The sequence below is a fragment of the Myripristis murdjan genome, chromosome 20 (genome assembly GCF_902150065.1).
Source record: "Myripristis murdjan chromosome 20, fMyrMur1.1, whole genome shotgun sequence".
In the NCBI taxonomy this organism is placed as follows: Eukaryota; Metazoa; Chordata; class Actinopteri; order Holocentriformes; family Holocentridae; genus Myripristis; species Myripristis murdjan.
Window position 1 is genome coordinate 13,006,474 of NC_043999.1, and position 13,710 is coordinate 13,020,183.

Genomic DNA, 13,710 nt, shown 5'->3' on the forward strand with positions numbered 1-13,710 from the left:
ATACAGAAGCCAGGAATGGGTACAAGGCGAAGCAAGAAGTTTCTCTCCTTTCCACTTCCTCCTTCGCCGTCCGTCAGGAGAACAGCGCCGCTTCACGGGATTTGGGTCATTTGGATCAAGAGATATTTCCTTAATGGGTGATCTTTCCCATTTGAATTTAATCCTGGATTTTTACTTAGTAGCGGACACGGTTGCGTTTATTTCTGTACTGAAACATAAACTCAAATGTATCATTTATTGTGTGCACGGGGCGCTCAGGGCAGATGTCACGCGCAGGTTTTCAAACAAGTCGGAGCGCGCCTCCTGTTACTGTCCGGAGACGTGAGCGACGTGCCCGCGCCGCTGGTCGTGTTTATCGTTTTTCCTCTGAAGAATATGAATGAGGCATATTAGTGTTTTTCCTGAAGCGATACAGGGGGCGTGCCTGCGACCCCACGGTGATGTAGAGCGCAGCGCCAGGAAAGTAAACACACCATTCCGTCAAGATGGCCTCGCTCCCTTTGGTCCGAGCGGCACTCCTGGTGTCTTTTTCGGCATTATTGACAGTCGTGTTGGGATTCGGGCTGCCAGCGTTACTGAACGTCGTGGCGAGGTTTTGCGGGTTTCCGGAGACGAGCGTAACCGAGTGCATAGTTGTGCTGTATTTACTTTTTGTTTTGTATGTTGCGACGCCACGAATTCCCAGAGGACTGGTTGAGGTAACGTTACTGTACGGGCTGACTGTTGATATCTACCTTGGGTAAAAAAAAAAAAAAAAACAACAACAATAGTTATCATATTGTATTTTTTTCAGACGGGCTACATACAAATTTCACCGTATATTTTTAAAATATCACGCAGCTGTTATAGGTGAGACGCCATAGTAGAGAAATTCACTAATTCTGTTATATGCGATAAGGCCCCACTATACTGCATGTTATATAGTATACTATCTTATTATTACTTTTAATATTACTGTAACTATATGTTATAGTGACTTTTCGAACGGGATGTATGTGAGAAAGAATCAGTTGAGTATGTGTTTTGTAACTATCCAGCTCAGTAGATGTACTGTAAAAATGCTCGTACTCTATATAAATAATGCACGTATAGGCTACTTTAGTTAATAAGTCTGTAATGTATTCTATGCAGTCTTTATATAGCCTATGTTAGGCCTGTGCTGTCACAATCAGCGCTGGTTGTAAGCTTTATAGCTCAGTTGCTCTCAACATATTTCTTAGGTAATATTATGGTTTGGAAAAAAAAAAAAGACATGCCTGTGTGCTTAATGTTTTCTCTTCCTTTCTCTAGGTGAAGGGAAAAGCTGTATTTATTACAGGCTGTGACAGTGGATTTGGTCATGCTCTTGCCATACATCTTCACAAGCTGGGCTTCACGGTCTTTGCTGGATGTCTTCTAAAGGTACGAGCTAAAATCATATGTTCTCATTTAGCTCACCCACCATCAGAAGCATAGTGGGAGGTGAAGTGGTTTGTTTACTGTTTTGCGAATTTCTAAGAAAGAGAGGCCGGGATATTGTGAGAAATCTGTAACTAATTCCCGAAATGACACATTTCCCTTCAGTCAAAGCGAAACTTGTGGTTCAGGACATTTCCAGTAAGTTAAATAGGGAGGCGACAAGTAAGTCAAAGTAACTCCCTATCTGCTCCAGAGATGCTGCATTGTAGCTGATCCTGATCCCTGACCGTCCTGGAGGGGGGCAAGCAAAAAGAACTTCCCTATGGGTTTCAGCTCATTATTATTATAGTATAATTACTGATATGCATTTTGAAAAGTCTTTCTTTTGAGCAGGTTGTTTACTGTTAATGTAGGGATTGATGTGAGTATCACTGATGAGGTTTGTCATCCTCACAGGATAAGGGTGGAGAGGGTGCAAAGGAGCTGGAGGAGTTTCATTCTGATCGCATGAAGGTTGTCCAGCTGGACGTTTGCAGTGAGGAGCTGGTGAACCAGGCTGTGGAATACGTCAGAGACAATCTGGAGGATGCAGAAAAAGGTAAATTATTTGTAGCTGCCTCTCCTAACCTCTCCTAAATGATTTACTTTGAGTCTAAGGCGAGGAGAGTTGGGTTCTGACTTTGGATTCTTGGTTTCAGCGGCTGGTGCATTGAATCATGTTTGATTCACTGTGACACTCTCACTGTTGTTGATCCAGGTCTTTGGGCTGTGGTGAACAATGCTGGTGTGTCAACGTTTGGAGAAGTAGAGTTCACTTCCATGGATACCTATAAGCAGGTTTCAGAGGTCAATCTGTGGGGCACCATCAGGGTCACCAAAGCCGTCTTGCCCTTAATCCGCAGAGCCAAAGGTCAGCAGGTTCAAAATCACATATACCTCCTCACCTTATGACATTTACAGATGATTTACCCAGTCAAACACTGGTCAGATTACCTCTGGCCATGTGGAAAAAAGCATGGCATTTTCTATTTTGTTTGGTTACTTTTTTTTAGCCCAACATGTCACATTTGTTTCTGAGGTTTGCTAAAATGGATTATAAACATTGTTAGAATTCCATAATGAAAGGAATACGGGTCAACTAAGCCATGTGTTGTATCCCTTGGTTACTACAAGGAATTCTAACAATGCTAATAATCCATTTCGGGGAGACTGAAAGATGCTCATGTACCGCCATTTATCGCTTCACAATGTGGTGAAGAAAATTGACCAAGTGGAATTTGTCAAAGTATCCCATTAATTAAACGTTAATAATACAGAACATCAGAAATGAGTTTATTGTTTTGTTAGTCCTGTAACACATAAAATAGGCAAAAATTGAATAATAAGACTTGGCTGAGCTATCCAAAATATGTTGAAGCTGAACAATTGTCTTTTTCAGTGGAACTTCTGATGAAAATATGCCCTTACAATACAGCCTTTACATTGTTAAGAGAGCTTCAAATGATAAAGCCAGTCAGTCTTACCCAGAGTTTATCATTGAAAAGGATTGTAAACCAAGAGAAACAATACTTTCCTCTGTAGTTCACTACTTTAAGCAAGTTGATAATGAGTGACTAATCAATAAACAACAGTGCAGCTAAATCATTTGTTCAGATAGGTAAAGCTGTCCCTGTCAGTACTGTGCCAAAAGACAACTGAACTGTGGATCTGCATGCCTAGCAGCCTTGGAGTTTTTCATTATTTTTCTTGTGGTGATGTTTTGTTAACCAGTTGGACTGGTTGGAATGTTAGAAAAAACATTTTTACCATATTATGCAGCACATATATACACAGTATCTGCTGGTGCATCACTTCATTGAAGTGACATCGCGCTTATATTGAGTGAAACATTCAAACCCAAGATGCCACTGTTTTATAGCATTACATCAAATAGAAAATATCTAGATGTTTTGTGCATCATTTTATGTACATTTTCTTGTAATTCATCTGCACACATTTGGTATCTCTGGAAACTTGTGGATCTCCACTAGAATTTAAAATAATGGTCAGTGGGTTTTAACAAAGCTTAACAGTACAGCATGCATTTGTAATGACCAAACCCACAGGACGTAGTGTATCATCATATATAAATCATACAGCATGCACTATCTATTTTAGGGCTCCTTGTATTATCTGTGACACCAAAGTAGAAAACCTGAACACATTTCTGATGTCTTTTGTCTCTAATTGCAGGCCGTGTCGTGAACTTGGCCAGTATGTATGGATGTATGGGTAATGCCTTGCGATCACCGTACTGTGTATCCAAATATGGCGTGGAAGCTTTCTCTGATTGCCTCCGGTACGAGATGAAGGCCTGGGGAGTCAAAGTGTCCATCATAGAGCCGGGGAACTTCATCGTGGCCACAGGTATCCTCACCCGTGACATTGTGGCCAATACGGCCAACAAGCTGTGGAACGAGGCTCCCTCCGTTGTCAAGGAGGACTATGGGAAAGCCCACTTTGAACATCACATGGCTCTGATGCGCTCCTACTGCAACAGCGGACAGAAAGACGTGATCCCCGTTTTAGATGACATCACGGATGCCATCATGTCGAAGCGCCCATACACGCGATACAGACCCATGGAGCCGCACTGGTGGATCAGGGTGCAACTGATAACCCACCTGCCCGCCGCCATATCCGACCGCCTCTACTTCTGAAAGAGAACATGCTCCCACATTAGTTCCATTTCACCCCTCAAATCAAAGATCCCCTCACAGTTAGCAGCATGTTTTCAACTGACTATCTAATACCACACAGATCTACAGACTTGCCCTGATGAAGGGTCTCAGCTATGTATTCCTCAAACACTTGAAATCACTCACTGATTAAGCCTTAAAACATAATTGTTTTTGTAAACAGTACATAAATTATTGCACTTTGCTTTTTGTATGTCCGATGAGAACCATAACTTTTTATCTACACACAAATATGATAAGTAGTAACTACTTTTTGTTGGATAGCAGCAAGGCTATGATATGTTTGTAGCCACAATCAAATAGCTGAGAACAGATCTTCCCCTTGTAGTTTCTTGGTGAGATATTCCCCTCTGATTGAGATATTTAACTAATCGCCTTTTGGGAAACTCTGGGGCCCCATTGGCACGAGGACCAAAGCTAGTAAAGTTCAAGAGAAGGCTCCTGCTGTTTTGTTTTGGCTTATGCCGGAACAAGCCAAGGTCAGCTAATGTAAGAACATGGTGGGATTTGGCAAGTCTCACCCCAAGGTTATGTAATGAAAACACAAGCCCGCTTTGTCTTACATACTCCATGAGATCCTGCCTGCTACTTTTGCAGTGAGTTTGATTGGTGTGATTCATAGACATGCTTGAACAACCCTCCTTGGTGTAACTAAAGTCCTGTCTTTGGAAAAAAACAAAAAAATAGTAGAGCATTGCTATATTTTGGAAATAATACAATCACAATGGCCTTTTAATGGGTGATATGAAATAAAATTACATTCAGTAAAAGTGATCACTTGGTTTTAAGACCTCATTTGGTAGATTTTGCTTGGGCGGTGGCATCAGGTGTACTGATGCAACTAGCCACCAGGTGGCGTACAAGCATCACACAACATTGGTGACAGAAATTAACATCTATTACAGCTCTGTTCCCATGCATTAATTCTCTGCTCCCTACCAGATAAGCTTCATGTCCCAGATTAACAAGTACAACAATTACATCTCAGCTAAATTAAACCTATCTATAAAAGAGGAGCAACCTAATTTCCAAGCATTTAGGACTCAAATACATAAAACTTCAGATACATGCTTATGTGATTGCATATGTCACTATGCTGGTATACAAATTAAATCTAAGCCTAATCCGTAGCAAACACATTTTGTTAATTTCTGTATTAGTAATTAATAGTGGTATTGCACCGTATTGAATGCAAAAATAGTTACTGGCAGCTTAAACATTCACCAATCCCACAAAACTGAATTATTTTGCCTCTTTGACAGTAGATAAAAACAACAGACAGCATCGGTTTTATGTGGTTTATTACTTCCTTTGAACAGTCTAATAAACTCTTCTAAATTATTACACACAAAGATGATTTCCCCTCCATAAAACAGTATTAAGAGCATTACAATAATTTTCACAGCATGGCCTTTATCATTCCACAGCCTGTTTCCTCTTTCTTCTCTCCCTCTCTCATACAGAAAAAAGCTTCGTGAGACAAACAACACTAGAAAACATGGAAGCAGCACAAAAGCACCAAGTTAACATGGATCATTTGCTTTGAATATTATCAAGAAATTAAAAATTGAAGATTAATTCAGGCTTGTTTATCAGTCCCCCCAAAAATTGCTCCGACTGAATTAGAGTTCTTGATCATAAAAAAAAAAAAAAAGTTTGTTAAACAATTTCCTGATAATATTTGTCACAACTGACCTCAGTGTTCATTTTCAAGCAGATTAAAAAAACATTTCTGTACAGCTGTAAGGCTCTGCTCATGCAGCCTCCATTGGTGTAAAATGAAGAAGATCCCAGTTTATAACAATATCTATGCAGGGAGATATTTCTGTAATTAAGTATTGAGGAACTTTTTAAAAAATATTTAAGTGGCTAAACTGCAAAGGTGAATGTCTTACACTAGCTTTATATGAAGTACACAGACATAACAATCTTTATTTCCTTGGAAACCATGAGCACTTCTTCACAACCAACAATGTGTGTTACCGTTACTGAGGCGCTCCTACATGAGATTCAGGTCATGATTACATCACACCTGGGGTTATGATCTGAATGAACACCAGCACATATTTTATACATTTAGGCATTCACTGTTCACTTAAGTTATATCTGATGAAATCAACTATGGTAAGGTCACTTGATACAACACACAATAGCATCTAATGGGCATTTTATGCGATACAAATAACAACAAAAATCAAAGTTAGACATTTTCAGCCAAAGGACTCAACAACAAACCAAACTGAACACTCCATAAGGAAATACTAATCTCGATAAGGATGTTTTGAGAAGCTGGGGTGTGAGGACATCACCCCAACACATCACTCACTAATCAGACTTAGCTGACGCACATGCAAAGCTTTAACCAAATACATAGCACACTGCAGTGACAACAGAAGGGGGAAGCACTACTAACAGGATGAAAAAAGGGACGCTAAACCTTTGGTTGACAGTAAGCTGTGAAGGCACATTAAAAATGTCCTGGTAAATCCCTCAAACTGGGCCATGATGTGTTGGCGTTTCTCACTCGATGCTGAGTAATATTGCAGATGCTGTAGAACTGGAAATGAGGGATGAACATTCGAGAAAACTGGTTGTTCTTAACAGATGATTTCTGCCCGAGTAGTTACTGTAAACTGCTGAAGATCCACCCTCGGTCTCACGTATTTGCAAACCGGCAGAAACATGACACCCATACTACAACCAGGGTTGGGGAGTAATACAGCTCATGTAACAGAATTCCTGTAACCTAATTACAAAAATAGTAACTAATCTAGTGACTGAAATGATGCAATGAGAAAGAAACCTCTGGAAAGAAAATGGGCTATTAGTGGCCTGCTTGGATGAAAGACGAAAATCAAAGTGGGATTTATGAGCAGAGGAATCACAGATCTTGAAATAATGGTTAGTGATGGTGGTCTTTAAACTGAGAAAGTGTCAGTTCCTTTGTGGATTTGGGCTTTCAAATTTAGTGAAAGCATGCAAACCATGTTAATGAGGAATCCAGTGATCATTTTCTAAGTAGGTTATCAGAAATCTGTTACATATTACATTTTTAAAGTCAACATTCCCAGGCCCGGTTACAACCTGACGTAAATCTCTTACAAGTGTGTCTGATTAAAAGTCCTTAAATTAGAAATGTGTTTCACCAGCTATAAGGTAGAATCACAGGAAATTTACTGACTTGCAGATACAACCGAGTTTGATGTTCAGGTGGGTTTACTGTAACATCCCATCGCATTTCTACAGCTCCAAAACATAAGACATTTTCATTTGGCAATTTGGAAATGGAGAAAAAGCTCATATCCATGTGTTGTGTACTTTTGTTGATAACTTTTGTCTATAGCTGGATTACACACTGGATCTTGAAAGCCTTCCCAAAATACTCCAGTTAAAAATTCCTTTTATTCTCCACCATGATATATCAGCATTGGCCTCCATTCCTTTCCCCACCCGTGTGACTGGGATTGGTATTCCAGATACTGTAGCCAGTGGAATAGATTCTCCAAGTCTCCTCCCTGGATCTCAGCTCACTCGCTTTTGTTTTTTAGGGTCATTTTTCCATTCCTCCCCTCTGAAATCCTCTCTTCCTCCTTCGCTCTCTGCTCCGGTCCAACTCGCCACAGCTGGAGAACTCATCACGGCATCACCATCATCTCCCCTGAGCTCAGTAGAGCAGCTTGCTGCCACTGCTGCTGCTGCTTGAGCTTGGCTTTAGGCGCAGGATGCAAGCTGCCCCTCACATTCAAACACAACTTGGTCCATTTTCACTCAACATGTCCTTTCTTTATACACCCTTTCCAACTGGGAGAGAACATATTAAAGACATGCTATTCTAACCGGGTGCTGGCCATAAATTAGGACAAAAGAGGCTGGATTATCCAAATTAGGAGCTTCTACCTACCTTTTGACATACAACCTCAAAACCTTCTTGTGCTAAATTATTAGTTGGCCAAAATACCATAAATTCAATGTGAAAGACAGAAGTAAAAGAAAATGTCAGACTATGAGTGGCATTCCACCAAGTTCCTTTTCTTTCACCGCTGCTAATGAAAACGCCCCTTAGCTGTATACTCAGTAACATGTACAGAATTGTTTTCAAAAATCCTTTGTGCCTGCGAGAGGAAGAGGGCGTTTCCCCAGCTTGATGTATGCAATCATACAAACACAACCCTGGGGTGACCCTTCCTCCTCCATTCCCCTCCTGTGAGCAGCAGTGACATCATTTCTGGACTGCCTGGACAGGCCTTCGGTTTCCCTCCCCTCTCCTGAGACTTGGGTGTCACGGAGCAGCCCCGCAGTCCCCCCCCTCTTATCTCCAGAGAAACATGCCCCTCAGGCAATACTGGGAGGATGCATCAGCTGTCAGTCACACTCCAGCAGGAGTCTGGGGAAGGGTGGAGGAGGAGGAGTGGGTCTGCACTGAAAAAGTATCCAGACTCAAAGGAGGAAAAAAAGGGTTTGGCTCGTCACATAACCTCCAGAGACCCTGGTAAATCCCCATCACCCATTTGGACTGTCAATCTGTCTCTCTGCCCTCTTTTGGGAGAATTAGTGACCATGTGAAGATTTTGAGCTCTCTATTCTGTTAACATGCACACAAACACAGTGATGGGGATTTTATGAGTGCGGGGGGTACACACACTGCATTCTGTGCTTCCTCAGCTTTGTAACATTCAAATGATACGGACACAGCGATAAGTGAGACGAGCAGATATGTTGCACATGGAAAAAAAAGAAAGAAATAGTCTGGTTTTAACCGTACACAGCTAGAGGAGTCCTCCAGATCTCTCCTGCAGCCGCTGAATCCTCAAAAGCAGACACACACTATGATATCCTAATCCCCACAACCATGACAGAATCCTAATAGTATCAATAAATATACTTTGGTCACTTAATTATTTTTATTCATGATTAGCAGTTAGCAAAAGCTGTGGATTAGTGTGTCCACAACATAGCATTCCATGAAGAACGAGTTAAGACAGACAACACAAAAATGAGTTGAAATGCAGAACTCTAGGCTAGACTCTGGATTTGCAAATAACCTCCATCATCTGAAAATACCTCATATCGGTGGTTGTTGTGTATTGGATAGAGTTAAAAAAAAATCACATTTTAAAAAGAAACTGTTAAAAAGATTATATATTATCAACAACAACAACAAAAAAGAAAACTAAATGTAGATCTAATAGATGTCAATGTGGAAATACATGGCATTGCCTATGACCTAAACACATCTGGATATTTTAGAATAGTTGACCAAGAGGTCTATAGTCTACTCTCAGGAGTCCATAGTCTTTTTGTCTCCCTCCTCCGTTTCTGTGTGTCTCTCCCATAATTTTCCCCTATCTCCTCTTGGAATGCTCACAAATCAGGCATTTAAGTCCTGATGATGTGTTAAGTCTTCAGGCTTCGAGTCTGAATGTTAGTGTGTGATCTGATGTGGAAGCAAGATCAGTGAATGTATGGATGCAGTTGAGAATGTGTGTCTGTGTGCATGTATGTGCATGCGTCAAAGTGTGTGTGGTTGTGTGTGAGAGAGTGTGTGCATGTGTGTGTGTGTGTGTGTGTGTGTGTGTGTGTGTGAGTGAGTGTGAGTGAGTGAGATCAAGAAGGGGCCAGGGCCTTGATCAGGTACAGTTTGTCTCCCTGCTCACTGGTGAAGATGGGGGCCTTTTTGTAGTGTTCAACAAGCTCCTCCATGGAGTTGAACTTGCGCTGTCCAATGCAGTAAAGGTTTTCCTTCAGCTGCACTTTGAAATGCTTGTTCTTGCTCTGCGCCTTCAAGGAGATGGAGAAGTCGTTTGGCTGTGAGAAGAAAAGGAGAGACGGGGTTAGCATGGTGGATCTAAGAATTTTGCCTGCTGAGACTCAAAGTAAAGTAATACTGATGGTCTGAAATAAATAATTAAAAAAAAAAAAAACATGAAATCAACAGCCATGTGGGAGATGTGTTCATCAGATGTCAGCTACTGACCGATGACTCGCTATCCCGGATGAGGAAGTCACCCTCCGTGCCTCGCTGGTTGAGTGCTACCTCTGCCTGGTGGCGCGTCACCTTTCCATAGTACCACTCCTTCCCTGCGAAGCGCCCGCTGCCTGAAGGCGAGATGTAATCACAGTCAGGTGTGGGAGGCCCAGCAGGCCCTGCAGAGGGATTGTGGGAGGTGGAGTCCAGCACAGTGACGTAGTTCTTAGGCACCAAGCCCAGCTGTCCATCCGCCTTGCGGCACTTCCACCATTCGGGGTCATTCTCAGGCTTCTCCACCACCTCCATCACCTCGCCCCTCTCAAAGTTCAGCTCCTCGTCGCTGCTTGAGCTGAAAGGGTAGAGCGCCTGCACCGTGTGCAGCACCCTGTTTCCGTTTGTGGCGCTGCTCACCACGGCTGCCAGCTTTTCTGTTAGTGATCCAGTCGTGTCACCGAGCCCGCCCATACCCCCTCCCCCCGCCGTCCCATCCACATCTTCCGTCACGTAGTTTGATGGAAACCAGCCAGACCGTCCGTTGTAGCTGCCACGCCACCAGCCGTCACTGCACTTCTCCATCACCACCACCCGCGTGCCTTTTACCAGTGACAGCTCGTCCTCACGCTCTGCTGAGTAGCTGAACTTGACCAGGGCAGGCAGGTTCAGGTCGTACAGTCGCTCGCCGTTATCTGCATACATGTCTGTTTCTGGGTTGGAGGCTGCGTCCCTCATCCCCGCCTTTCTGCTCTTCACCTTCCCAATTCCTAGAGAGAATAACCAAGAGAAGGGGTTTACACAGAGAATATCATCACTAACAACACTGAAATAAAGTCCAGTGAATTAGGGCTTTAGCAAGAGGCATCAAGCAAGCTGAATCCCCCAAAACAAATATACTAATAAAAAAAACCTCTAATGTGACATATACAGACTATTCTATGTATACAATCCACTGATAGATTTATCAGTCTAATGACTGTCTAAATACAAATAACTAACATCTGAAGTCTGTTGGTCTTGAAAGTTGTCTTTTTTTTATTTGTACTAATACTTAGTCATCACCAGAACAGTCCTAGTTTTCCAACCATTCCGCTGATGTGAAACAAGTTTCCAAAGAAAAGCAAACACCACACATCAAACAAAAAAAAGTAACACCTTTGAAAAATTAATTGGACAGAAAAAAAGATTCCCTGGCAAATAGCCAGGCTGCAATAATGAGAATTAGTGTCTGTGTTGACATACAGGGAGGGTGGGTAGGTAGTCCTAAATATCACTCTCTTTCCACATCACAGTACTTAGCCCTTAACCCCAACCGTCCCTTGAAATCTAAATGCATTCTTGAGAGATTAACCCTGGGCTCGGCAGAAACAAAGACGCAATGCTGGTCTGATGCAGACTGAAAAAATGTCTGAATGAGACGCAAACTATTACAGCGCTTTATCAAACACTACACTAAATAAATTACCTGGCATAACCAGTCCAGTTTGTCAAAAATCCGCTCTGAGAAATATATACACTTAACTACAACAAGTGTAAATGGTGACAGACACAGGTTTGCATTAAAAGAAAAAGGAAAAACAGGGAAACAGGAGCTGAGAGGAATAATGACAAGCATACACTGAAGCAAAACAGGGATGATGAGATCTACTTCAACTAATTTAAGTCAGTGTGACTATTTCAAAGCACAGCACATTTTATACATTTACTCTATACATCAAGTGCACGCAATCAACTGTACCCTCTTATCCTGGCTTGTCACTATGCAAGCTTCTCATGTCTAACTCAGCAGGCAAAAAGGCTCAGTCACATTTCATTGCTGCTAATCGCATTGCGCTAATCACCTCGGCTGCCCTGACATCTGTGGCCTGATCAAGCCTGGCCTGCGCTGCAGCTGGATACCAAACTCTATCCCCCTATGCTGCCAACACTCTCCCTTGCTCCTTCCTTCCTTCCTGCTGTCCCTCCTCCCTCACACATTCTCCACTCCTCCATCTCTTCCTGCCTCAGTCGCTCTGCACCTTATCCTCTACGCACCACACTGAGCTGATTAGCTGATTTCGCTGCATTGCGGAGATGATTAAGAGCATACTTCAACAACACTTCATCAAGTTCCGCGGTCTTTCTCTCCCTTTGCAGGCTAACTGTCAGCCAGTGAAAGAGGATAAATAAATAAACTTGCTGGCTCTCTTGAGCAGGGCAAAGTGTATGACGCCTCACCTCCTGGAGGCCTACTTGGCACACAGTGAGCCATATGTTCATTGGCACCAATATAACCAACACAAAAAGGTTCATGGACATGGACTACAACCTCTCCACCTACCAACCCACACACATCAACTTACGAGTGACAATGGGTAAGGGGGTGTGGTTGAGCATGTGTCCAGTCACCCTCTTGGCACAGTGCAGGCCTGAACTCAGTTACACCATCTCTGTGAGCGGCCCAGAGGGTAACAGAAGGGGGATTACCAGGCACTGTGGCCTTTCCCTGGGTTATTGAGCCCTTGAGCCTCGCTTTGGCAGGCCTGTGGTCATCGTCTTACTGGACAGGAATTTCCACTTGGCAACCCCGCACGCTAACGGCTGTATGAAACACATGCGTAGCTAGCAGAATGCGTAGTGGCGAGAGCACCCCTGCTGCCCACTTTCCAAGACACCAGCAAACGGGTCAAATATTCACAGCCGCAGCCCAGCCTAGCCACGTGTTGGCTGTGACAAACAGGGAACTCAGCATTCCACCATTTTGTGTGTTGCTACAATGCTAATAAGCCATTTTTTGGTGACCTCATAAGCCTATTCCGGTCTGTGAAGATCTTTCTAATGATGTAGGCAGACAAGACTAGATTTAAGACCAGGCAGACTGTGATAGCAGACACACTGAGCGCACTAAAGCAGTGACACTCTATTTTTGATTATGTTTGCAAGGCTGTTGCTTGCATAATCAAAAGTCAGCTGGGTGAAATTATACAGGGAGGCAGGGTGTAGTCCCCACAACAGCACTGGGAGGATGAAGTGTGTGTGTGTGTGTGTGTGTGTGTGTGTGTGTGTGTGTGTGTGTGTGTGTGTGCATGCGTGTGTTTGTTTTCTGAACAGACAGAGCATGACTAATGTGTCACGACGCCATACTAAATCTGTTTAACCACAGATAAATTGTCGCCGAAAGGTGTCCATGACTCAACGAGAGTGGAGACAAATTTCATGGCGAGCTCGGAGACAAACTGCTTCCAGGTAGACCCTATCATTAGTCACAACTGTGCGTAACCACAGACTCCAGACAGACTGTTACAGCTGATGTCGATAGGTTTGGTCTAGTTAAAGAAGAAACAGTTCCATGTGAAATGGCCTGATCAGAGTAGGCTGTAGAGCTTTGGTACTGAAGCTTCCTTCTCATGAAGGCACAGACATACCAACACAGAGATTTCTGTCCAACCTGACATGCGGCCAGATGTTTTGATGCAACAATGAGATTAAGAGAATAAGACAAACAAAAAGTAAACTATCTAAAGTACAAGTTGGGGATAAAAATAGCAAACAAACCAAGATGATGCAGGTGCAAGCCCCAGGATATGTGCCTCGCTCACAGTTGGAAATGACCTAGTTAGCTAAAAGGTTAAT

The 13,710-nt window shown here is 42.7% G+C and overlaps 2 protein-coding genes across 3 annotated transcripts in view; one reads left to right on the forward strand and one right to left on the reverse strand.

Annotated features, from left to right (window-relative positions):
- Positions 1-406: 406 nt before the first annotated feature.
- bdh1 (3-hydroxybutyrate dehydrogenase, type 1) lies at positions 407-4,910 on the forward strand. Its single transcript, XM_030079099.1, has 5 exons — positions 407-698; positions 1,291-1,401; positions 1,855-1,996; positions 2,156-2,308; positions 3,631-4,910. Exons 1-5 carry the CDS (start codon positions 486-488, stop codon positions 4,095-4,097), a joined length of 1,086 nt encoding a protein of 361 aa, XP_029934959.1. The 5' UTR covers positions 407-485; the 3' UTR covers positions 4,098-4,910.
- A 2,761-nt stretch (positions 4,911-7,671) lies between these two features.
- nck1b (NCK adaptor protein 1b) overlaps positions 7,672-13,710 on the reverse strand; it is a 28,864-nt gene continuing 22,825 nt past the window's right edge. For both annotated transcript variants that reach the window (XM_030079097.1, XM_030079098.1), the window contains 2 exons: positions 10,111-10,865; positions 7,672-9,941 (listed from right to left, as the gene is read on the reverse strand). In XM_030079097.1, the coding sequence (XP_029934957.1) occupies positions 9,741-9,941; positions 10,111-10,865 (956 nt within the window). In that variant the 3' untranslated portion in view covers positions 7,672-9,740. The remainder of the gene's footprint in view (positions 9,942-10,110; positions 10,866-13,710) is intronic.